At 46.4% G+C, this 26,206-nt stretch overlaps 1 protein-coding gene across 1 annotated transcript in view; it reads right to left on the bottom strand.

Annotated features, from left to right (window-relative positions):
* IQGAP1 (IQ motif containing GTPase activating protein 1) overlaps positions 1–22,550 on the bottom strand; it is a 109,615-nt gene extending 87,065 nt beyond the window's left edge. The window contains exons 1-2 of the mRNA XM_079764044.1: positions 22,391–22,550; positions 20,481–20,580 (exon numbers count right to left, since the gene is read on the bottom strand). Coding sequence (XP_079620170.1) covers positions 20,481–20,580; positions 22,391–22,445 — 155 coding nt within the window. The 5' untranslated portion in view covers positions 22,446–22,550. The remainder of the gene's footprint in view (positions 1–20,480; positions 20,581–22,390) is intronic.
* Positions 22,551–26,206: the final 3,656 nt, after the last annotated feature.

The raw sequence follows: 26,206 nt of genomic DNA on the forward strand, positions 1-26,206 counted from the left end.
CTGGCCGTGGGTGTGGGAGAATCCCACCACACAGCTACCATCCCTGCTCTAGACGATCAATGTCCCCCTTCAAGCACGGCCTCCCACTGCAGGGACCTCTGATCAGCACAGAGGCCAACGGGACCATCTATCCCTTCCTCTGCTGCATTCTCCACATTCGGTTCACGAGTTCATACACACCTCAGATTTGTTTCCTTTTCTCTGATTTTCCCACGAATGCTACGTCTCTAGCCTGTACTTAGACACTCCATTTTTTGAACCCCAAAGACTCAAGGTATTTTGAAAACAGAACTTGGCATGCAGCGTATTAAATGAAACATTCCTCAAGGCACTTGGCCGGTGCGACTCTGTCGTGAGAGTGCTGGCCTGCGCACTAAAGGGCTGCGGGTTCAATTCCCAGGCAAGGGCACACAACTGGGTTTCAGGTTTGCTCCCCACTCCCAGTCAGGGTGCGTGCAGGAGGCAACCAATCTATGCGTCTCTCTCACATCAATGTCTCTCTCTCTCTCTCTCTCTCCCTCTCCCTCTCCCTCTCTTTTTCCTCCCTTTCTCCGTCCCTCCCTTTCACTCTCTCTCTCTGAAAAGCAATGGAAAAACATCCTCAGGTGAGGATTAACCAAAAAATAAAATAAACAAAAATAAACATCCCTCAGGTAACAAGCCAAGCTCAAGTGTGATCAACACATCATTTATGCATTCTTAAGTCCCACTAAAAATGTCTCCTATGAAACATACCCTAAAGAGCTGTCTTTGATGCATTACCACCATTTGTCCACCATCCAGAACTGAAATATCATTGCTGTTATGTACACATAAACAACTATTGGACATAGAAATCGGGACTCAAAAGAACTGTTGGCCCAAAAAGAAACTCACTATAGACTGATTCATTTGCCTCTCAGCATAACCATTATTGCTTATCTCATTTTCAGTTCCTATAAGTGTATTCCTAGTATCACATGAGCTCACTCATCTAGGGGAAAAGATGAACAACATAGACTGATGAACGAGAACAGCATTGATCAGACTGTCAGACCTCAGAGGGAAGGTAGGGGAGGGTGGGGACAAGGGAGATAGATCAACCAAAGGACTTGTGTGCTTGCATCTGAGCCTAACCAGTGATCACGGGGGATGGGGGCATGCGTGTGGGGGGGGTTTGGGATGGGAATGGGGGGAGGGTTGATGACAAATATGTGATACCTTAATCAATAAAGTAATTTAAAAAAAAGAGCTGTCTTTGAATTAAAAACCTAGCAGCGCCTTTTTCTATTGAGACAAAATTCATGTAACATAAATGCACCGTCTTTAACCATTGTTAAGTAGGAAGCGCAGTGGTGTTCAGTTTATTCACAAAGTTGTGCAACCACCATGACTCTAATTCCAGGAGATTTTCACCGCGAAGACACCCCACACCCACTCAGCAGCCACTCCCCACCCAGCAGCTCTTTCTGCATACGGGTTCTTCAGCTGGCGACACGCTTTAATTGCATTACAATCTAGTCCACATTTACCCAACCTGCCTGCAAAAGTATTACAGGCCATACTTCCCCAAGGCCCTACTGAAATCTAGACATTACTGTGTTCCTCTGAGTCACCAATCTGGCGACCCTGTCCAGAGGGAAATGATGTTACTCTGACAAAGCCTTTACAGGGAGGCCTGGTCGACCCCTGCACATCACTGCTTTTCTCACTAAGTGCCCATCAGCCAGCCATTTCATAATATGCCATGAAATTTTGCCAGAGACTAGTTCACTGGACTGAAATCTGTGATTGTCTTCTTTTCCTTTTTAATAATTAGTACATTTGCACTCCCCTACTTTAAAAAAAAAATGTATTCCTGCCCTAACTGGTTTGGCTCAGTGGATAGAGCGTCGGCCTGCGGATTCAAGGGTCCCAGGTTCGATTCCGGTCAAGGGCATCAAGGGCATGTACCTTGGTTGCGGGCACATACCCAGTGGGGGGTGTGCAAGAGGCAGCTGATCGATGTTTCTCTCTCATCAATGTTTCTAACTCTCTATCCCTCTCCCTTCCTCTCTGTAAAAAATCAATAAAATATATATTTTTAAAAAATGTATTCCTGTTCTTCACAATGCCTTTAAGATCCTGCAACAGTGTGGCAATTATACCTGTACAATTAGTACAATAATGGCTTTAATTTAAGCTCTATAAGCCAAGAATGTAAGAACTCAATGGAGAGTGGGGAAAAAAAAAAAACTACAAATAAAACATAAAACTGGTGACAACTGGCCATGAACATGTCCCAAATTCTTACTTGAAATAGTCCCTCAAATCCATTACTCTGACAAGAAAAGTATTTCCCAAACCAGTGTACCCTGGAACACCAGTCCTAAGAAAGATGATCTGTGAGAACGGGTCTGACACTCGCCTCTTCCTTGGAGACTCAGAACTTGCAGCCTATGATAAAGAGTCTAGATACCCACAGGTTAAACAATCTGTTTACCTGGGCTTAATCCAGTATTTCTGAAACTTATTTGACCATGAAACCCTTTCTTCCTTAATGTCAAACTCTCATTAATGGAATACACATCAAAAAGAGGGACGTAGAAAGTCAGCCACACACTATTCAAATCCCAACACAGAGAATGGATTCTGTTAGCTTGGCCAGTCTGTCCATCTCTTCACAGCACACATGTGCAAGCGGTTAATCTAAAACCTGTTCCCTTCCCGACCAGTATAGCTCAGGTGGTCAGAGCATCGTCCCGCTATGCCAAGATTTCCGGTTCGATCCTGGTCAGGGCACATACAGGAAGCAACCAATGAAAGCATAAATGGGTGGAACAACAAAATCAGTGTTTCTCTCTCTCCCTCCCTTCCTCTCTCTCTCTCTCCAAAATCAATCAATAAAAAAATAGCCGGGCCAGTGTGACTCAGTGGTTGAGCATCAATCTTTGAATCAGGAGGTCACAGTTCCATTCCCAGTCAGGGCACATGCCAGGGTTTCGGGCTCCCTCCCCAGTGGGAGGCGTGCAGGAGGCACTCGATCAATGATTCTCTCTCATCCTTGATGTTTCTACCTCTCTCACCCTCTCCCTTCCTCTCTGAAATCAATAAAAATATATTTTTTTAATTTTTTAAAATAAATTCTTGAAACCTGTTCTCTCAATGCCAACTTCATTACATACTATTAATCTTTGTAACATCACAATACATCTTGCTTGAAGGCACTCTGGAAAATTCTAGTCAATTTCTCTAAAAGGAAATGTATGCCATCTGTTTCAAAAATCTCCACAGTTGCAGCTGCCTTGTCCTGAAAAGAATTAAGGTCTCAATTCATAGATTAGAGAGTATGGCAAACTCCAGCGCACATTCATAAAGGAGCCTTTGATAATGCTCATCATTTAAGATACCCTCCAAATCTCATATAGAGAAAGGGGGGGGGGGGGAAGCAGGATCTCTACTTCACTCCTCACACCAACATAAATTCCAAATGGATCAACTGTTAAAACTCTTTATGTACTAAAAATACTAGAAGAAAGAACGGGGGAATGTTTTTGTAAAGTCTCGGTATAGATAAGAACTCTGTACAAGTAACATAAAGCCCAAAAGCTAAAAATAACAAAGAGTTTTAAGATTCTAAACTATTTTAAAACTTTAAAGTCAAAAGTTAAAGAGCAAACTGGAATAATTATCTACTACACATATGGCATCCACAGGGTCAGTATCCTCAATAGATAGAGACCCCTTACAAATCAGGAAGAAAAGACTCCTTTTTCTACGTGAGCAAAGGACTCTGCCAAGACAATGGACAGAAAAGGAAATACAGATGGCTTTTAGTCATATGCAAAGATGCTCAGCTTCACTCAGAATTAAATCATCTAAAAAGTAAAACTTCCATGAAATACTATTTTCACCTATAAAATTCACAAACTCACAAATATTTTTTTAAAACTAACTAGAGGCCCGGTGCATGAAATTCATGCACTTGGGGGTGGGGGGAGGGGGGGTCCCTCAGCCCAGCCTGTGCCCTCTCACAGTCCAGGAGCCCTCGGGGGATGTCTGACTGACGTCTTAGGGAGCGGGCCTAAGCCAGCAGTCGGACATCCTTAGCGCTGCCACGGAGGCGGGAGAGGCTCCTGCCACCACCACTGCGCTCGCCAGCTGTGACCCCAGCTTCTGGCTGAGCGGCACGCCCCTGTGGGAGCACACTGACCACCAGGGGGCAGCTGCTGCACTGAGCATCTGCCCCCCGGTGGTCAGTGCGCATCATAGCGACCAGTTGCTCTGCCGTTCGGTCGATTTGCATATTAGCCTTTTATTATATAGGATACTCTTAAGTTGATGAAATTATGAAGAAAGCAGCCCTCATATATTATTGAGGAACATGTCAACTAGGACAACCTCCACAGACAGCTAATCTTGCCCCATTCCCTCTTTTTATACTCAGTTCTTTCTGCTTCAGTGTTTCTAGGAACACTCGTTAATCCTATTCAAAAAAAATACTTTTTGTTTTCTATGTTGCTAATTAATGGCCTTTAGCAAACAGACTGATACTTTCTATTTATAGCACAATAATAGTATTTCCTTCTTCTACAAAGTCTCTCAATTTCTCTGAAAACCAGAGTCCTCTCAGTCCCCAAGCATCTGTCCTAACAGAAGCCACGCCCTGGGCTGGCAGCTGCCTCTCTCCAAGGCTCCCTTCTGCTTTTCGTTATGATTTCCAATGAGTCAACAGGAAGGTATTCTGAGTAAAGAAGAAATAGAGGCCTTCAGACGGGCCTTCCCTCCACCCACAACACTAAAAAATACAGATCTCGTCAAACGATCCGAGGCAATTTCCAATCCAATTTGCCACTCCTGTCTGCATGCGGTCATTATTAAACACACATACACACACACACACACACACACACACACACTCACACAACACAAGCAACTGGGAAGAAGTAAAGTTTTTCTTTTTCTTTTTGTTTCTCTTTGTTTTCTAAATCCTCACCTGAGGACATTTTCCCATTGATTTTTTAGAGAGAGTGGGAGAGGGAAAGACAGAGAAACATCGATGTGAGACAGACACATCGATTGGCTGTCTCCTGCACACGCCCTGACCACGGCCCGGGCCTGGGAGGAGTCTGCAACCGAGGTACGTGCCCTTGACCCGTGCCTTGACCGGAATCAAACCCAGGGCCTTCGGTCCGCAGGCCGACGCTCTGTGCACTGAGCCAACCTGGGGAGGGCAAGAAGGAAAGCCTTTCTAAACTGAATCAAGAGCAGATACCAGGTTATGAGAAAGAAAACCGATCGGGAGCTCGGCAGCTTCCCCGAGTCACTGTATGTAACTACATAATCTCTACTGCCTCCACGTCCGCTTGCAGGGAGACCGCCTCAGTGAGCAGAAGCGAGGTCAAAAAAGTGAAATACACACATTCATCGGAGGCCAATCACCACGTTTCTAGACACCCACAGAAATCACTGAGATTTTGCGTGAGCTGTATTTCTTATAAGCACGGATGCACACATCTTTCACCAATCAACAAACCGCTACTCGGGTAAGCCTGCCACTGTCTTTAGCTCTGAGTGAATTTAAAAAAAAAGTGTATGACAAAGTCCAACAATGTAGTTAGACACAGAAACACAGAAATGGGAGACTTGGGCTCAGGCAGTCAGAGCGGCAGGGGGAAGGCTGTCGGTGCCCACAGAGGGTGACACCAGCGCCTAGTGCTGTCACCCAGACCGGGGTCTGAATTCCACAGAGCTCCACGACCTTGAGACAAGGGATACGAACTCATTTTTTTCCCTCTTTAATAACGCCGCCTGGCCAGAGTGGCTCAGCGGTTGAGCATCAACCTATAAACGTATGAACCAGGAGGTCACAGTTCAATTCCTGATCAGGGCACATGCCCAGTGTGGGGCGTGCAGGAGGCAGCCAATCAATGACTCTCTCTCATCATTGATGTTTCTCTCTCTCTCTCCCTCTTCCTTCCTCTCTGAAATCAATAAATTTTTTTTTAAAGAGATGATCCTTACTGAAAAAGAGCATATTGTTCCTAAACCAGAAGAGGAGGTTGCACAGAAGGAAAAAAAAAGACAGCCCAGAAGAAATTGAAGAAATGAAAACTTAAAATAAATAAAGAAAAAAATAATGCCTCTCTCGCGGTAATGCTGTATGTAAATTACGACGTCATCATCCTGTTAATCACTGGTGGTTACTGCTGCTGTCATTATTATTTTTAGAAGCAGACGTAGTACCGAAGAGGGCTCTGGAGTCCTCGCCAAACCTGAAATCTGGATCAACCACTTACTAGACGGGCGGGTCCGCCTCTCTGAGCTTGGCTTTCTTTTCTGTTAAATGCAGATAAGAATAAGCACCTCCTAGAACTGCAAGAATAGCTAATTAGACAATGCATATAAAGTGCTTAGCACAGTGCCCAGCACATAAGAAGTGCTGAATAAATGATACAGGTGCTAACAATGATGAAAACAGGGAGAAGGAGAATACTGACATTGGCGCAAACAGCAGGATTGGGTTTTTGTATTGGGGGGAGGGCTTTTATGGCTTACTTGAAGTATTAAGGTTTCTAAAATAAAATGCCTTATTGAAAAATAAATTAATTTTTCCCAACATATAAGTATAAGCAAAAATTTAAAAAAAAACACACAAACATTCAAGCTTAAGCAACTAAACTCTCTTTAAAATAAACCATTAACCAGATCTTCCATTTGAATGTTTAAGAGTCTGATTCACACGCTGTAAAAGCACGGGATCCATCAGATTACCAGGGGCTCTTCCAGAAGAAAAATCAAGAAGCAGAGTCCTGCCGAGACCGGTTTGGCTCAGTGGATAGAGCGTCGGCCTGTGGACTGAAGGGTCACAGGTTCGATTCCGGTCAAGGGCATGTACCTCGGTTGCGGGCACATCCCCAGTAGGGAGTGTGCAGGAGGCAGCTGATGGATGTTTCTCTCTCATCGATGTTTCTAGCTCTCTATCCCTCTTCCTTCCTCTCTGTAAAAAATCAATAAAATATATTTTTTAAAAAAAGAAGCAGAGTCCTGATTTGGTCAGGTAGGCAACGGGACCTCCACAGAAGTGTCACTTCCCTCGGCTTGCTCAAAGATAGTCGCTAAGCAACCAAGCCACACATTAAATAAACAGCCCCAATAATATGAATCATTTCCGGATGGTCTCACTTTGCCTACCAGCACTTTCTTACACAAATTCTTCCTATGAGAGGATTTCTTTAGCAGCCACAATTGGAAACAACCAGGAGTCCATCAAACACCACACGGCTTTAAAATGTTCAATTCAGTTTCTACTACCTACAGATCAGCAGAATTGCTTAACTGGGAAGCAGAAGGAATTCTGCAGAAGTCAGAGGCAGCTCACTAAGCAAAGCCAGAAAATTAAGTTCCTAGAACATGCCAACGTAGGCCCTAAAATCTTTGTTTCTTTTTTTATTTTTTTACTATATTTTCATTTACACTATTATTGCTCTGACCTCAAAAGAACAGAAGGAAATATATGCCAAATTAGGTCAAATTAATGATCCACTTAGCCTAGTCAGACTTTCCCAACTTTGGTGAACAATTCATACACTCAACCTGGCCAGTTAACAATGGTTTCCTGTGGTCATATCCACTCCAAGACTTACTGAAAATATTAAGTTCAATTCTCTTGGCTACCATCCCCTTTTTTCCACCTAAAAGGGTTCCTATGTGTCACACTATTCTTCATGAACTAATCAGAGACCATGTGATTAATTATCAAGAGCAGAGAGGAGCCCTAGCCTGTTTGGCTCAGTGGATAGAGCATCGGCCTGCAGACTGATGGGTCCCGGGCTCGATTCTAGTCAAAGGCACATACCAGGGTTGCAGGCTCAATACCCAGTGTGGGGTGTGCAGGAGGCAGCCGATCAATGATTCTCTCTCATCATTGATGTTTCTATCTCTCTCTCTCTCCCTCTCCCTTCCTCTCTGAAATCAATAAAAATATATTTAAAATTTTAAAAAGAGCAGAGAGGAAAAAGGAGTTAATAGTTCAAATAGAAAATTGCAATACCACATGGCTTAGCAAATACCATTAACCGAACCAATGAAAAAAATCAAGATGGTAGAAAATCAAGTCAGTGAGGCAGAAGACATATGTTAGACTTCTAGAATGCTGCTTCAACTAAGATAAACAAAATGAAGAACAGCCATAAAACAGACTGTGCAGATCTAACCTAACAATAGGCACCCCCAAGACAGAACTAATGAATCAGAACCAAATCAAGGTATAACAGACCATTTCCCAGAGCTAAAATAAACAAACAAAAAGGATATCATAAGCCAAGAAGAGTCTCATTACCAGCAGAATTACTAAGCTGACATCAACTCTAATATATAAGTTGGAAAAACCTCAAGAAACAAGAATTTCACAAGTTTCAAGTCATGAAAAGTGTAAAAAGAAGTTACCTGTCATGCAGCTAAAATCAAGCTCCCTTCGGCCCTGGCCGGTGTGGCTCAGTTGGTTGGGTGTCATCCGTGCACCGAGGGGACACCAGTTTAATTCCTGGTCAGGGCACAAGCCCAGGTTTCGGGTTTGGTTCCTGATCCAGGTGCATTTGTGTGGGAGGCAACCAATCAATGTTTCTCTCTCACATCAATGTTTCTCTCTCTCCCTTCCCCTCTAAAACCAACAAAAACATATATTCTTTTAAATCCTCGCCCAAGGAATTTTTTTCTTCTTCATGATTTTCAGAGAGAGGCAAAGACAGAGAGAAACATCCATGTGAGAGAAACACAACGATTGGTTGCCTCCTGCATGCACCCTGACCAGGGCCCGGGCCGGGGAGGAACCTGCAACCTAGGTACGTGCACTTAGCCGGAATCGAACCCGGGACCCTTCGGTCCGCAGACCGACATTCTATCCACTGAGCCAGTCAGCTAGGGCTAAAAACATATTTTTTTAAAAATAATAAATAAAATCATGCTAGCTTCAGATATTATTTCTCAGTAAGTACAAGAAAATTAAATCATATCTATTTTCTCAGGAAAAATGAAATAGAGTTCACCATAACAATAAAAAGCCTAAAACTATATGTAATCTAACATCTGAGAAAGCAGAAATCAACTGTTAATAGGTAGTAATAACACTGTTTTTAAATGATACCAGAATAATTTAGAAACATCATGAATTTTAAATACTTAGATTCTTAAACAACATTAAATCACTAAATCAGGGAAAAGATAACAGAATATAAAACTTCAAATTTTAGCAGGGCTGTAGAGAAGTTAAACTGTCTAAACTTTGAATTTAGAAGATATTATAAACAGAAAGATTAACATTTAAGTGACAAAATTTAAAGCTGTACAGTGAGCCCTGACCGGTTTGGCTCAGTGGATAAAGCATCGGTCTGCGGACTGAAGGGTCCCAGGTTCGATTCTGGTCAAGGGCATGTACCTTGGTTGCAGGCACATCCCCAGTGGGAGGTGTGCAAGAGGCAGCTGATCCATGTTTCTCTCTCATCGATGTTTCTAGCTCTCTATCCCTCTCCTTTCCTCTCTGTAAAAAAAATCAATTAAAAAAAACTGTACAGTGAAATAACAAAGTGGGAAATTTGGTAGCAAATATGACAGAGGTTGATGTTCAGATTCTTTTTGTAAATTGAGGTATAAGTGACATAGAACAGTGGTCGGGTTTGTCGCTCTGTTGACTAATGAGTTTGCCGACCACTGACCTAGACTTTGATTCCAATAATTACAGGCTGTTGTTGTTCCTTGTGATTAAGCCCCTATCCCAGTGTTCGGCAAACTCATTAGTCAACAGAGCGGCAAACCGCGGCTCTTGAGCTGCATGTGGCTCGTGAGCCACAGTTTGCCGACCACTGACATAGAACATTGTATTAGCAAGAGGTACAACATGCTTTCCCTGCCGATAGCACTCGCAAACGTGGTGAACGTCCCTAAAACCCGCCGAACTGTCAGCAAGAAGCATCGACCCCACAAAGTGACACAGTGCAAGGGCAAGGATCGCCGAAACCGGTTTGGCTCAGTGGATAGAGCGTCGGCCTGCGGACTGAAGGGTCCCAGGTTCGATTCCGGTCAAGGGCATGTACCTTGGTTGCGGGCACATCCCCAGTAGGGGGCGTGCAGGAGGCAGCTGATGGATGTTTCTCTCTCATTGATGTTTCTAACTCTCTATCTCTCTCCCTTCCTCTCTGTAAAAAATCAATAAAATATGTTTTAAAAAAAAACAGGAAGCAGAGTGGCCATGGTGGGCAGACTAAGCCGATTTTCCGAAAAAAGGCTAAAACTACAAAGAAGGTTGTGCTGAGGCTTGAATGCGTTGAGCCCAACAGCAGATCTAAGAGAATGCTGGCTATTAAGAGATGCAAGCATTTCCAACTGGGAGGAGATAAGGAGAGAAAGGGTCAAGGGATCCAGTTCTAAGCTTCATATTTTGTTTTATTATGACAATAAGATCTCGATATGTTCACTTCAAAAAAAAGAGGTACGCATATGAGCCTAACCAGTGATCACGGACAATACGGGGGTGGGGGCATGCGTGGGGAGGGGTTTGGGATGGGAATGGGGGGGATGAGGACAAATATGTGATACCTTAATCAATGAAGTAATTTTAAAAAAAGTGGTACAACATAATGATTATATTCTTGCGTATATTATAAAATGATCACCACAGTAAGTCTAGTTAACACGCATGCCCGTACATGGTTACAGAGAAAATATGTTTCCTGTGATGAGTAGATAAGATCTACTGTCTTAGCCACTGTCAAAAATGCAATACAGTATTATTAACTCATAGGACATCCATATTATAAGGGCACTCACAAAAGTTAACATCATAACCCCAGAAGATTACAACCTAAAATAAAATTGGTAAACAAATATGTAGGGAAATATTTAACCTTTCCAGCCATCAAAGCAATATAATATTAAACCGGAATAAATAAAAGTATGAACATTATGCACCCATTGAAAATAGTAATTAAATATGCACTATAGCAATTTAAACAATCTAAATGCGTGATTACAATCTAAAAATTATGTTAGACAGCCCGGCCAGTATGGCTCCGTGGTTGAGCGTTGATCTATGAACCAGGAGGTCACACTTAGATTGCCGGTCAGGGCACGTGCCCGGGTTGCAGGCTCGATCCCCAGATCTCATCATTGATGTTTCTAGCTCTCTCTCCCTCTCCCTACCTCTCTGAAATCAATAAATATATATATATATATTTAAAATTAAAATAAAATAATAAATAAGTTAAAATTATGTTAGACTGTTTTTCCCTTTTCTTAATTCTTTCTTTTATTTTAAAACTAGAGGCCCGGTGCATGAAATTTGTGCAAGGGGTGGGGGGTGTCCCTCAGCCCAGCCTGCACCCTCTCCAATCTAGGACCCCTTGAGGGATGTCCCACTGCCCGTTTAGGACCAATCCCAGTAGGATAGGGCCTAAGCGGACAGTCGGACATCCCTCTCACAACCCAGGACTGCTGACTCCAAACTGCTCGCCTGCCTGCCTTCCTGATTGCCCCTAAACGTTTCTACCTGACAGCCTGATCACCCCCTAACCACTCCCCTGCCAGCCTGATTGATGCTTAACTGCTCCCCTGCCAGCCTGATTACCACTAACTACCCTCCCCTGCAGGCCTGGTCACCCCTAACTGCCCTCCCCTGCAGGCCTGGTCACCCCTAACTGCACTCCCCTGCAGGCCTGGTCCCCCCCAACTGCTCTCCCCTGCAGCCCTGATCGCCCCCAACTCCCCTCCCCTGCAGGCTTGATCGCCCACAACTGCCCTCCCTTGCAGGCCTGATCCTTCCCAACTGCCCTCCCCTGCTGGCCATCTTGTGTCCACATGGGGACAGCAATCTTTGACCACATGGGGGCAGCCATCTTGTGTGTTGGAGTGATGGTCAATTTGCATATTACTCTTTTATTAGATAGGATTCATGGTCATTGTAAAAAGCAATTTAACTATACGGAAGGGCATTAAATATAAAGGAACAGTCCTCTCAGACCATTCACCTCTATCCTGCTTCCTAGAGAGGTAACCTGTTTCTGGTGTTCCTTTTTAAGACAAGCGCTTAAGTCTGAAGTGGAAAAACCAGGTCTGCCAAACTTGAGGACCTTGAAAGTGCCCAGAAAAGTTTACTAATACGTCATCATCTTTATAGTAAACTGGCTTTGCCAGCAAGGACCCGGATAAAGAATACGTTTCATGAATGCCCACTGTGCTTTAGCCACTGTGCCAGGCACTTCACGCTCACAGCAACTCCTAAGATGCACGGGAGATCACTTTGCAAAGGACACATTTAGGCTCATCCCTGAGGTTAAAGCAACGTGCAAAAGCAGACTCAGAATTCACGCCTGCCAAAACTGAAAGCTCTCATTCTTTTCACTTCGTGTATCACTGAAGTCAAGACTCTCAAAGAGGTTTGAATCAGACTTTTTCCAGTTCTGTTTTACTTGGTATTTAGTATTATGAGATTATAGTCATATGACTTTTCTTTTCTTTTTTAATATATTTTTATTGATTTCAGAGAGGAGGGGGAGAGGGAGAGAGAGATAGAAACAATGATGAGAGAGAATCATTGACCGGCTGCCTCCTGCACGCCCCACCACTGGGATGGAGCCTGCAACCTGGACATGTGCCCTTGGCCGGAATCGAAACCCAACCCTTCAGTCCACAGGCCTACACTCTATCCACTGAGCCACACAGGCTAGGGCAAAACTTTTCTTAGTAATAATGATAGCTACTAACTAGCTGACTGCCTAATATTTACCAGATTGCTCTTCACATATTTTTTTTTTTAATTAGAGGAAGGGAAAAGGAGATAGAAACATCAATGATGAGAGAGAATCATTGATCGGCTGCCTCCTGCACACCCCTTACTGGGGATCGAGCCCGCAACCCAGGCATGTGCCCTTGACCGGAATCGAACCTGGAACCCTTCAGTCCACAGGCTGACGCTCTATCCACTGAGCAAAACCGGCTGGGGCCTCTTCACATATCTTAATTATAAATTTGCTAACAGTCTCAGCTACACAGTTAGGTAAAAAGCTTTCTGAGGCCACTAGGAACTAACCTCCTCGCACTTATAACATTGTTACTATGTGGAAAGCACTCTCAATTTTTGAGTCACTTTATAACAAATACACTCTTATTTAAATGCAATCCACTTCTTACCACGGAGTCTATGGAATGCAGCTGCACTAAGTTTCAGAAGAGAGATCAGAGGTTTTCATTTATGTCGCCGTTTTAAAAGAGAGTTAAGAATAAACCCCACACCATACTTCCTCCCTTGATAGTTATGCATACATGAATGCATCCAGCTGGCTGTGCCACTAAGTAGCCACGAGCTACGTAGCCCCTTAATCACACTGGGTCTCCCGAGGCGATGAAACCGGTTTTCTCATCTGTTAAAGAAGAGCTTGCGTCATCTCCTAAAAACGGTCCCCCTCCATCTTTAAGTGAGAGTCCTCCACTGGAAAATGCTAGAAGCCAGTGGGCAAGCTGTCTTTCCTAGTTACCTCGCCTATCCATTTTATTTTATTATTTTATTTTTTTAACATATTTTATTGATTTCTTACATAGAGGAAGGGAGAGAGAGGGATAGAGAGTTAGAAACATCGATCAGCTGCCTCCTACACACCTCCTACTGGGGATGTGCCCGCAACCAAGGTACGTGCCCTTGACCGGAATCGAACCTGGGACCCTTCAGTCCGCAGGCCGACGCTCTATCCACTGAGCCAAACCGGTTGGGCTCGCCTAGCCATTTAATTTCCTTGCCTCTTCAATGTCTTTAACTTCTGTTTTTGGGATCACAGTGGGCCACAGCCTGGATCTAGCCAGATGTGACTGAAATGCAGATCCCAGTTGGCGGAGAGGAGATCTGAAGAGTTCGTCCCAGAAAAGGTTCGATGCCAGCAACAAAGACACATGCACAGAAGAGAATTTCTTCTCGGGACCTGCTTTCCTTCCAAGACACTTTCCAACTCCCCTTCATTACAGAAGGTAAAGTGCCTCTATTTAGTGCTACTGTCGTGGTTTCTGAGCATCTCTAACCGGCCACAGCCCTTACTTTCCCTCTATATAAGGGTGCCCTACTCCTGGAGCTGGGGTATGGAGACTGAGGAGGAAAAAGGTGGCTCAGGACAGTCTTTTTTTTTTTTTTAATATATTTTTATTGATTTCAGAGAGGAAAAGAGAGGGGTAGAGAGAGTTAGAAACATCAATGATGAGAGAGAATCATGGATCAGCTGCCTCCTGCACGCCCCCTACTGTGGACCAAGCCCGCTACCCGGGCATGTGCCCTTGACTGGAATTGAACCCGGGACCCTTCAGTCCACAGGCAGACGCTGGATCCACTGAGCCACACCGGCCAGGGCTCGTGACAGTCTTGAAAAGGCACACCAGCAAGCCTCTAAAAGAAGGATCCTCAATGCAAACTGGGAGAGTGCTGGAAATAACCTGGAATTAACCTTCCACCTGTGACCTTTAACCTAATGGAATTTTTTAAAAATATATTTTTATGTACTTCAGAGCGGAGGGAGAGAGAGAGAGGAAGAGAGAGAGAAAGAGAAACATCAATGATGAGCCCAGCCGGCGTGGCTCAGGGGTTGAGCATTGACCTATGAACCAGGAGGTCAGAGTTCGATTTCCGGTCAGGGCACATGCCCAGGTTGTGGGCTCCATCCCCAGTGTGGGGTGTGCAGAAGGCAACTGACCAATGATTCTCTTTCATCATTGATGTTTCTCTCTCTCTCTCTCTCTCTCTCTCTCTCTCTCTCTCTCTCTCTCTCTCCCTCCCTCCCTCTCCTTTCCTCTCTGAAATCCATAAAAATATATTTGGAAAAAAAAGAAACATCAATGATGAGAAAGAATCATCAATTGGCTGCCTCCTGCACGCCCCACACTGGGGATGGAGCCCGAAACCCGGGCTTGTACCCTGATTGGAAATGAAACCGTGACCTCCTGGTTCAACTACTGAGCCAGGACGGCCAGGCCTGAATTTAATCCCATTTCCGGTCCTACTCTCCTTATCTTCAGATTGCTCTACCCGATACGTTCTCTTCCTTTTTTTCGACCTGATCTATTTTTTTCTGATCTATTACTTCTTCCTGTGCAAGACCTCACATATTTAAATCTCCCCTCCTTCCCTTGAGTGACAATGCTGTTCATTCCTCCGGCTCCTTAGCCAAAACAAATGAAAAGCCCAATTAGAACAGGCAAAAGGATAAAAATAAACCTCCATTGAAGCATACACAGGGAATTTCAGATGGCTCCCTTTATAGAGTCCTTGATCGGCTCTGTATCCTTAGATAATATTTCATGAGGACAATAACTTAACTTCCACATTGGAGCTACTGTCCAAACAATAAAGAAAGCAGAAACTCTGTATTTTCTAGTTCCCAACCACTCCCAGTGCGTACTTTTGTGGAATCACTCCTAAAATGTTCCCGGTTAACTTTCCGGGGAAACACAATCCCGCACCCACAGCACTCTCTCGTTTCTCTGCGCACACTCCTACGTACACGCACTGTCTCCACACGGTCACAGTCCCTCTCTGCACACCCGCCTCTCCTTCCCCTGAAGCGCTCTGTGGCAGGTACACGGGGAAACGGCGTGCCCTGGGCCACACAATGGGGCCACTGTACTGCCAGGTGGAGCCTTAAGTGGGAGGAGTAGCAGTCTTATAAATAGAACCAAAGAGGGGGGAACCTTTTCTTCCCCGGGATCTCTCTGATCTTTCTTCCTGGCCTTGGAACCGGTGTAAATTCCAGACCCTGGCGGCGGCTCTTCCAAGTTTGGGAGGAGTGAGGGTTACAAAGAAAACAGGACGGGGCCAATTCAAAGAGGCGAACGGGGCTTGTGCTAGAGGGGGAAAGAGGGGCCCCGGCAGCACAGAAGGGACAGCCCAGCTCTCCAGGTTAAGAGATACAGCTGGGGCCCTGGCCGGTGTGGCTCAGTGGATAGAGCGCTGGCCTGCGGACTAAAGGGTCCCAGGTTCGATTCCGGCCAAGGGCACATGCCCGGCTTGCGGGCTCGATTTCCTTCCCCTCCCCCCAGTAGGGGGCGTGCAGGAGGCAGCAAATCAATGATTTTCTCTCATCATTGATGTTTCTCTCTCTCTCTCTCCCCCTAACTCTGAAATCAATTTAAAAAAATAAATAAATAAATAAGTCTATAATAATAAAAGCATAATATGCTAATTACACCAGACGTCCTTCCACCTTCCGGACGAAGCCGGGGCTGCGAGGGAAGCCCGGGTCCCGGGTGCCAGAGGGAAGCTGGTGCCGGCAGCCGGGGGAAGGAAGGCCTACTCTTGCACGAATTTCGTGCATGGCGCCTCGAGTAGATAAATAAACGAGATACAACTGGAGCTGAAGCCCCAAGCTCATGAGGAAGAGCATGTGATCTGCCTGCTGTGCACCTCAAACACAGCGGGTGCCGGCCGGTAGGGATCCAGCCCTCTCTTCTCAGCACGACATTCCAGGCTTCTCTCCCTAACCTTGATGAGTTGTAAAATCTAAACAGGGGCTTCCAAAGTTGATTTTCTAATCGAACCTTTAAACAAAAAATTCACCATGTCCAGATTTTATATGATTGCTTCCATAAAAAAACAAAACAAAAAAAAACACAAGCACGCCCCAGCCAGTGTGGCTCAGTGGTTGAGCGTCAACCTAAGAACCAGGAGGTCAGGGTTCTAGTCCAGTCAGGGCACATGCCCAGGATCAGGGCTCCATCCCCAGGAGGGGGCATGCAGGAGGCAGCCGATCAATGATTCTCATCATTGATATCTCTCTCTCTCTCTCTCTCTCTCTCTCTCTCTCTCCCTCTCCCTTCCTCTCTGAAATTAATAAAAAGTTTTTTTTAATTAAATAAACCAAGCACATTTCCACAATGCCTGGCCAGCAGGCAGCGTGTACCAGGGCAAGTAATTGCCATTATTCTGTTCTCTCTTATAGCCAAAGCATAAAAAAGTACAGACTATCACAAATGTCTCACTAAGTATGCAAAAACACCCAACTAGAAAAACACCCCAGGTGATCATGGCCCCCTGGAGGGATTTTAAAGAAAATGGGCTACCTTCCTTATACTGGAAAAAAACACCTGACAAATGAAATACCTTGCTAGGGCAGCAACTGAAGAAGGAAATGTGATTATAAAAGCATCATTCTATTTAGGCTATGATATCCCAGCATAGGCAGACTTTAAGTATATATATGTTATTGATTTCAGAGAGGAAAGGAAAGGGCGAGAGAGAAACAATGATGAGAGGGAATCATTCATCGGCTGCCTCCTGCACACCCCCTACTGGGGATTGAGCCCTCAACCGGGGCATGTGCCCTGACCGGGAATCGAACCATGATCTCTTGGTTTATAGGTTGATGCTCAACCACTGAGCCACAACGGCCGGGCATGGAGACTTCTAAAAACATTTAAATCTTGTTTCTCAGCGAGGAGGGACCATCAGAACCACTAGAAGCATTTACAATATACAGGTGGCTGGACCTCCCAGCCCAGATCTACGGAACCAGAATCTCTGTAAGGCCTGGATACCTGTATTTTGGGGAAGTTTCCTAGGTGATGCTAATGCCCACACCTAGTTAAGAACCACTCTACAAAATGATGACAATTATTCTTCAACCAAGAAAACTACACACAGACCATGAAAACTCGAGCCTCAGTTACCTCATTGAAATGAGACAGTTGAACTAGATTAGTGGTGGCAAAGGGGGTGTCAGCCAAGACACCCTGTGTAACAAGGAAGTTTTACTGTCAAACCCAATATTAAAACAAAAGCAGAGCCCCGCCCTAACCGGTTTGGCTCAGTGGATAGAGCATCTGCCTGTGGACTGAGGGGTCCTAGGTTCGATTCCGGTCAAGGGCATGTACCTTGGTTGCGGGCACATCCCCTGCAGGGAGTGTGCAGGAGGCAGCTGATTGATGTTTCTCTCTCATCGATGTTTCTGACTCTCTATCCCTCTCCCTCTCTCTGAATAAATCAATAAAATATATTTTTTTAAAAAAAAAGCAGAGCCCTGGCCCGTAAGTCAGTTGGTTAGAGCATTGTCCCAATGCACCAAGGTTGCAGGTTTCGCCCCCCATCAGGACAAGAATCAACCAATGAATGCATAAGTAAGTGGAGCCCTAGCTGGTTTGGCTCGGTGGCTAGAGCATCGGCCTGCGGACTGAAGAGTCCCAAGTTCGATTCCGGACAAGGGCACATGCCTTGGTTGTGGTCTCGATTCCCAGTGGGGGGGTCTGCAGGAGGCAGCCAATCAATGATTCTCTCTCATCATTGATGTTTCTATCTCTCTCTCCCTCTTCCTTCCTCTCCGAATAAAAATATATATTTTTTAAAATAAGTGGAAAACAAATCAATGTCTGTCTGTCTGTCTGTCTCAAAAAGTCAATACACTTAAAAATAAAACAGCCCTAGCTGGTTTAGCTCAGTGGATAGAGCGTCAGCCTGTGGACTGAAGGGTCCTGGGTTCGATTCCAGTCAAGAGCACATGCCCGGGTTGTAGACTCGATCCCCAGTGTGGGGCGTGCAGGAGGCAGCCCATCCATGATTCTCTCTCATCACTGATGTTTCTATTTCTCTCCCTCTCCCTTCCTCTCTGAAATCAATAAAAATATATATTTTTTAAATAAAATAAAACAAAAAACAGAACTGCTTTGGATGCGGGAAGGAAGGTGAGTCGAGGCTCAGTCTCCCTGTTCATCCCCAGCTCACCTCAACGGAATCAGCAAGAGCACAGCCTGGTCTCTCAGACCAGCTGCAGCCTGCGAACTCCCTGACCTTCCAAAGCTAGGTCTAGTCCACACCTGGAGGCGCAGAGGACTGCACCTTCTTGTTCAAGAGGTCCTTACCAACTTTGTATGGGAAACCAACCCCTTTTATAATAACATCCTCGCCTGGTGTCTAACCTTCCATTTAGAAAAACATTTCTCCCCACCTAAATCATCACTAATCCCACCGTCTCCTGGAAGAGCTTCAAGCTCCGGGAAAAAAAAAAAAAGCCTGGATTCAAGAGGATACACCAAATGCATGTTAGTGGTAGCCCCGGGGACAGGACGAAGGGGAATAGGACCAGGAAGGGGCACAAAGGGAACTCCATGGGGTCTTTTTTTTTTTTTTTAATATATTTTTTATTGATTTTTTACAGAGAAGAAGGGAGAGGGATAGAGAGTTAGAAACATCGATGTGAGAGAAACATCGATCAGCTGCCTCCTGCACACCCCCTACTGGGGATGTGCCCGCAACCAAGGTACATGCCCTTGACCGGAATCGAACCTGGGACCCTTCAGTCCACAGGCCGATGCTCTATCCACTGAGCCAAACCGGTTAGAGTGACGGGGTCTTTTTGAGAGTAAAGAGAAAGATCTGAAGGGCTAACATGTGTTCCTTCTGAAATGCATGTATGTGTGCGGTATTGTCCTTGGACTTTCCTATAGTGTTTTTATATTTTCAGAATTAAAACCAAAAACAAAACAAAAATCTTCTTTATTAGTCACATTTAAAACATCTATGATTTTCATCAGCCTATGGATCACGAATACCTGTCATTATCCCTTGCTGGCCTTTTCCGCCAAAGCTCGCTTATAGGATACCTGATCCGTAATTACATCTATCTGCCCCGGGACCTTCAAAGGCACACGGCACCGGAACAAAAGGAATGAACCACGGGGAGAGCAAATCGAGACTCTCAGACTATGGCACAAAAGGCCTCGGACAGCTGATGGAGCAAAAGAGCAGCTGTACATTCACTTCACAAAGAATGCAGAGGCCCTAACCGGTGTGGCTCAGTGGATAGAGCGTCTGCCTGCGGACTGAAGGGTCCCAGGTTCGATTCCGGTCAAGGGCATGTACCTTGGTTGCGGGCACATGCCCAGTAGGGGGTGTGCAGGAGGCAGCTGATCGATGTTTCTCTCTCATTGATGTTTCTAACTCTCTATCCCTTTCCCTTCCTCTCTGTAAAAAATCAATAAAATATTTTTTTAAAAAAATGCAGAGGATGCTGCCTCTGGAAAGCTGTCTCTGAGGATTGCCCAACAGATGGACCGCTACTCGTAGCATAGGTTCAAGGAGAGAAGGAACCCAACTCACAGATAAATCAAAACGCATGAAGAACTGGTGAAACATTAAAGTCCAAGAACTTCAAATCCTAAAAATGCTCTTTCTTCCCCCAGAGCTGGGAGTGCCTCAAACAGGCACCATGGGCATAAATCAGAACAACACAAATCTGGGCATTTTTCAGTAAACAAAAACGTCCACCATATGTAATACCTTAAACAATAAAGGATTTAAATTTTTTTTAAATGTCCATCCGTGTTTCATGAATAAACTACCACCAAGGTTACTTGCTCCCATGAATAAATCCCCTAACTAGACTTATTCCTTCACACCACCAGCCTCCCTCAGACACAGCTACAACATACTGAGAGAAATCTTTATCTGCATTCACATCCTATCAGCTCCCTTCTCCCAATCTTTTTTCCAGCCAGCCGATCTTTACCTCTTGGCTTCTTCCAAATGACAAAGGTATTCGTAAGCCACATTCTGCCGTCTCCTTTCATCCATCTCCTCCGCAGTGAGTCTCTCGTTATCCAGGACAGCTAAAACATGAAAGAATGCGAACAAAAGAATCCGTAACCTTTCTGAGCGATAAAAGAACGCCACATCATCACATTCCTGCTTGTCACTTAGTCAGGGTAACCCGTGGATGGGGGGATAGACAGGTGTACTAGAATGACTTTCCTAAAACAGGAAGTAGGGGGTTTCAACTATACCTATCTTACCCTTAAAAAAAAAAAAAAAGTATGATAATATGAACATGTACTATAGCTTAGCATAACTTGGAAAAATAGTAAGTTGACATTTGGGGCCAAGTCTGTCCTCGTCCATCCGCCAGACTTTTTCTAAATAGAGCTGAAAATGTCATTTCCCTCTTTCATTCATAACCAAAGCCCTCAGTCCAGTCACTGAGCATGGTCATTGTGCTGAGCATTTTACAGGCAGTCTCTCACTGAAGCCCCACAGCCGTCCTGTGATCATCGCGCCCATTTGACAGATGAGGAAACTGAGGCAGGGTGCTCTCTGCCCCACGGCTAGCTAACCAGTGGTGGGGCCCGAACTCAAACCTAGGCAGCCTATCTCAAAAGCCCGTGTGTGAGCTTCACCTCGAAGCCACCTACCTCTTGCTTGGGCACCCAGGGTACGGGATAAATTCCTAACTCCTGGGGGGGGGGGGTGGACATTCAAGGCCTTTCCCAATTTAGCTCCAACTACTTTTGGAAACTCTCCCTCCCCTCTCCCTGCCCCTCCTCCCACCATCGTGCACTCCACTCCATAATTCCCAGTGCCTTTCTGCTGTTCAATATCTCAGTTTATGCTCTTCCCTCTTTTCAAGCGACGTCTATGGCCCCATCAATCTTGACAGCATACTGCTCTGTTCAAATGTCACTACCTATGCCCGCCCCCCCCCCAACCCCCACTTCCCCAGGCTGGTCCTCACCCATGCTCCTCTTTATGCTGAGTTTTTTTTTTTTCACGCACCTTTTATCTTTATTGCACCTTATCATCACTGGGAGGTACATACACCTGTCCGTCTCTCTGATTTAAAATGTTCTTTGAAGGCAGGGACTGGGTCTTACCTTGAATTTCACACACCTGACACAATGCCTCACTATTTAACTGTGGATGCGTAAAATTATCTTAAAAACTCAACATGACTCCCAGAGCATAAAATAGAATCGAACACCTCCAGGCTCCAAAGGACTCTCCCTGGGCCAGGGGGAACTACCCGGCCTGCGGTGCAATGACGTCCCGGGGACACAGCTCCAGAAAAGGAGGAAGTCGGAGGGTTTTCTCGTTTTTATTACTTTTGAAATGCTGACCGGGGGAACCGAGCCGGAGAAAGCTGAAGTGACGTGCCCAGGGCCGCACCTCGCGGCTCGCCCGGGGCCGGGCAGGTCTGGACCCGGGGTCCCCCCCTCGCCGGCAGCAGCCCTAGGGCAGCGGCTCCCCAGGAAGAACGGGCAGAGCCCGGTCTCCAGTCCCCGGGACACGCCCTGCACGGCCCTCCTGCCACCTCAGCCTCGCCTAGGCCGTCCCCTCAATCTCGGCCGAGCTGGGAGGCGGGCGGCGCGGGGGGAGGCCCTCCAGCCGCCGCGCGCGGGCTACAGCCTGGGAGCCGCCCGGGTCCCCCCACCCCCGCCGCCACCGCCGCCGCCCCGGAGACCGAGGGGCGCCGCGGGCTGGGAGCCTCGCCGCCCGCACCCCTCCCGCCCACCGCTCCGGCTCTTCCGGGTCCGCGCGGGCCCGCAGCCGCCCTGCCCCACCCGCCTGGCCGAGCCCCCCGGGAAAACGGCGCCTGGGAGGCAGAGAGCCTGCCCCCAAACCCCCCCCACGGAGCCCCGTACTCACAGCCATAGTGAGGCCGGAACACGCTCAGCCCGTCAACCTCGTCCGTGGCGGACATGGCGGCCGAGCCCAGGTCTCTGCTGAGGAAGCGGTGAGACCTCAGAGGCGCGGGCGTCGGTGGCTGCAGCTCCTGCAGAGTGCGCGGGCTGCCCTGCCCTCAGGCCCCGCCCTGGTCCCCGGGGCCCCGCCCTGGTCCCCGAGGCCCCGCCCTGGACCCCGAGGCCCCGCCCTGGTCCCCGAGGCCCCGCCCTGGTCCCCGAGGCCCCGCCCTGGACCCCGAGGCCCCGCCCTGGTCCCCAAGGACCCGCCCTGGTCCCGAGGCCCCGCCCTGGTCCCCGAGGCCCCGCCCTGGACCCCGAGGCCCCGCCCTGGACCTCGAGGCCCCGCCCCACATCGCCGGCCCCGCCCCGGAGGCCCCGCCCCAGCGGCCGCACCCTGCCGCGCAGTCGGCTGCAGGCGGAAGTGGGCGGGGCACTAACAGGCATTCCCCGCCCCCAGCTCCGCCCACGCCCCGCCCCGCGCCCTCTAGGGGCCGGCGAGAGGCGGAAGAAAGCGGGCAGAGCCTGCCCGCCAGTCCGGCTCGCGAGCGGATCGGCACGCCCAGGAAAGCCCGCCCCCGCCCTGGAGCCCTACCCTCTAAGGCCGGCATCTCATCCGCATCTTGGACAAAACTGATGCCATTGGCGGTGGCTTGAAATAGAAAAGGTGGGCTCCGTGCCTTCCCCTGCCTGCCGAGCTAAACTCTGCACCCAAGGCCTCTGAGGAGGGCGCCCTTTGCTGGGGCCCAGGGCGTTCTCATTGGACGCAAGGAGGGACCGCAGGGTCTGGCGGTCTGGCCTCAGTTCTCTCCTAGATGCGCCCGTCGTCACCGGATTTGAACTGCTTGACCCTCCTAATATTTGAGAAGTGGGTGCTAAAGCAGGAGAGCTGTATTTGTCCAAACTTACTTCCCTTACATCCCCTGCCACTGATCTTTGCACGTTCTTCTTTTTAAGTGACTTTTGCCCCTTTTAGGGCTCTTTCCCTTGCAGCTTGTGCGCTGCCCTTAAAATAATTGCTATTCGACGGATTTCTGTCCTCAGAACCTCTTCCGTTTTTCTCTTTGTCCACTCTTTCTGAGTAACTTTACCCATGATTACCTTAAACTGCTGAAGAGCCCTAATATATATATTGATTTCAGAGAGGAAGAGAGAGAGATAGAAACATCAATGATGAGAGAGACTCATTGACCGGCTGTATATATATAAAAGGCCAATATGCAAAGATTGAACCACTCTCATGCCCTGCTGGTGAGTTGTAAATTGGCACAGTCTTTTCTGAAGTCCAACTTGGTATCATTCAGTTCTCCTTCAAACAGGGAATTCCACCTGTTGGAATAGATCGTAACAACATTATTTTTCATTGTGAAAAGAATTAGTGATGAAGGTACTCATTGGGGATGTCTGAAATACCCATCGCTAGGTTTTTAAATCTAATGGCACCTCCACACAGTGGAATGCTGTACAGCCACAACAGTGATGATGAGTGGTTCTGGCAAGGAATAGAGACTCACTTGTTTTATCTCTAAAGGAAAGAAGGCCAGAAGAGAGGCATCCTACCTAATAATAGACAAATATGCAAATTGACCGCACCTTCGCTACGCCCAAGCTACGCCCACCAGCCAAGCCATGCCCACCAACCAATCAGGACAAGTATGCAAATTACCCCAACAAAGATGGCGGCTAATTTGCATATCAAGACAGCTTAGAAAGAAGCCAAGAGATGCTGAAGGGAGCAAAGCTGTGGAGAAGCAAGCAAGCCGGGGGGGGGGCGGGGGGGAGGAGAAGGGAGGAGCGGAGGCAGGGCGGGGTAGAGTGCAGCAGGAAACCCTATTGCAGGATTTTTCCTGCAATGGGAACGCTAGTTTATAATAAATATTAGAGGCCCTTAGTCCTGGCCTCTCCACCTCCCCGCCTCCTCCTTCCCTCGCTCCATCAGCGCCCCGCGCCCCTGGTTTCCTGCCATGTTCCGTGCTGCCCCCTAGTGGTCAGCGCACGTCATAGCAAGCAATCGAACTCCTGAGGGGACACTTTGCATATTGGCCTTTTATATATATACAGACAGATATACACGGACTGAACCTGGAGCAGGAAAAACAGGGCTAATGGAAGATTGAAGGCATGGGACTTATTTGTTTGTCCCTCTGTGCATCTCTGCTTCTCCATGGGTCTGCTCGACCCTCCTCTCTTTGACAACCAGCTTCCTCCCTTCTAGTTTTTTATGCTCCCTCATATCTCCAGTTTCTATTTGACTTGCCATGGTCTCAATTCAGCATCAGCTCCATTGAGGATAATCTCAGTGGCCCAATTCCATAACAAGTGTCATATGATTGACCCAGCTCATTTTTTCACCCCATGGTTATGTCTCAGATACCAATCATTGGGTCAGATACCAATCCTTTTTAGTTCAATTAACTGTGGTCAGGGGATACAGCCAGTTAAGGACAGAAAACTATGAGCCCCATGGGTATTATTTCCTTCCTGGGTAGGCAAACAATGATCAGTATTTCTAATGTGATGGTTAAGTGAAAATAACAAATTATGAACGAATAAATAGATTGTGATACCATTTTTGCTCTAAAAGTATATATATATATAGATGTGCATATGAACAGGGGGGAAAAACTTGAAGCAATATAGTCACAGTGGTTTCTTGAGGTGGTAAACTTAAAGTGGGTTTGTGTAGGATTTCTGTATTTACTTATTTGTACTTACCAAGTTTTCTACAATGAGCTACTTGAAATACTATTTGTCAGTAAGTATAAAGTTAGTAAATATGAAATGAATAAATAAAATTAAATGGCAATAATGAGCTGCACGGTCATTTTGGGAGATGGAATTGGTTCATGACCTCAAGAATTTACAAGACTCATGGGAATGGAGCAATATGAACAGGATACTTCAGATAAGCATCATAATAGAGACTTCTCTGGGCCTGGAATACCCTTTAGCCTCTTATCTGTCTGGGAAACTCCTACTCAACTTGCCAGACCCAACTCAAATGTCACCTCCTCCCCCAGGTTAAATTAATCACTTCCTTGTTTATTTCCCATGAGCACTTTATTTTATTCCCCCCCCCCCCAGGAGCACTTTAAAATATATATATATTATATATTAATATAAAAAATATATTATTGCCCAGCTGGTGTGGCTCAGTGATTGACGGTCAACTTATGAACCTGGAGGTCACGGTTCAATTACCAGTCAAGACACATGCCTCCCTTGCAGGAGGCAGCCGATCAATGATTCTCTCTCATCATTGATATTTTTCTCTCTCTCTCTCTCTCTCTCCCTCCCTCCCTCTCCCTTCCTCTCTGACATCAATAAAAATATATTTTTTAAAAAACTATTTATTGATGACAGAGAAAGAGAGAAGGGAGGAGGGAGAGAGAGAGAACACCAATTTGTTGTTCCACTTATTTGTGCATTCATTGGTTGACTCTTGTACCTGCCCTGACCAGGGATAGAACCTGCAACCTTGGGGTATTGGGCCGATGCCCTAACCAACTGAGCTACGTAGCCAGGACCCTCGGAGCACTTCAAAAACCATTTGTCTTCACAAATAAGTCCCAAGTTTTTTTCACATTGTAATACTTCAGAATCAGGATAGGTCTTACAATCAGTATTAAAGGAAACTAACCAGATACCAGGTAGACAGGGAAGTCAATGGAAAAGTAACATAACTGTCATTGCTTGCAGATGTGTACCTTTAAATTATCGGTAAAGGTCAAAAAACTTTCTGAGCTAGAATTGATGGCAGATTCACATTTCAGGAATGACT

This window comes from Cnephaeus nilssonii (assembly GCF_951640355.1).
Source record: "Cnephaeus nilssonii genome assembly, chromosome: 24".
NCBI lineage: Eukaryota > Metazoa > Chordata > Mammalia > Chiroptera > Vespertilionidae > Cnephaeus > Cnephaeus nilssonii.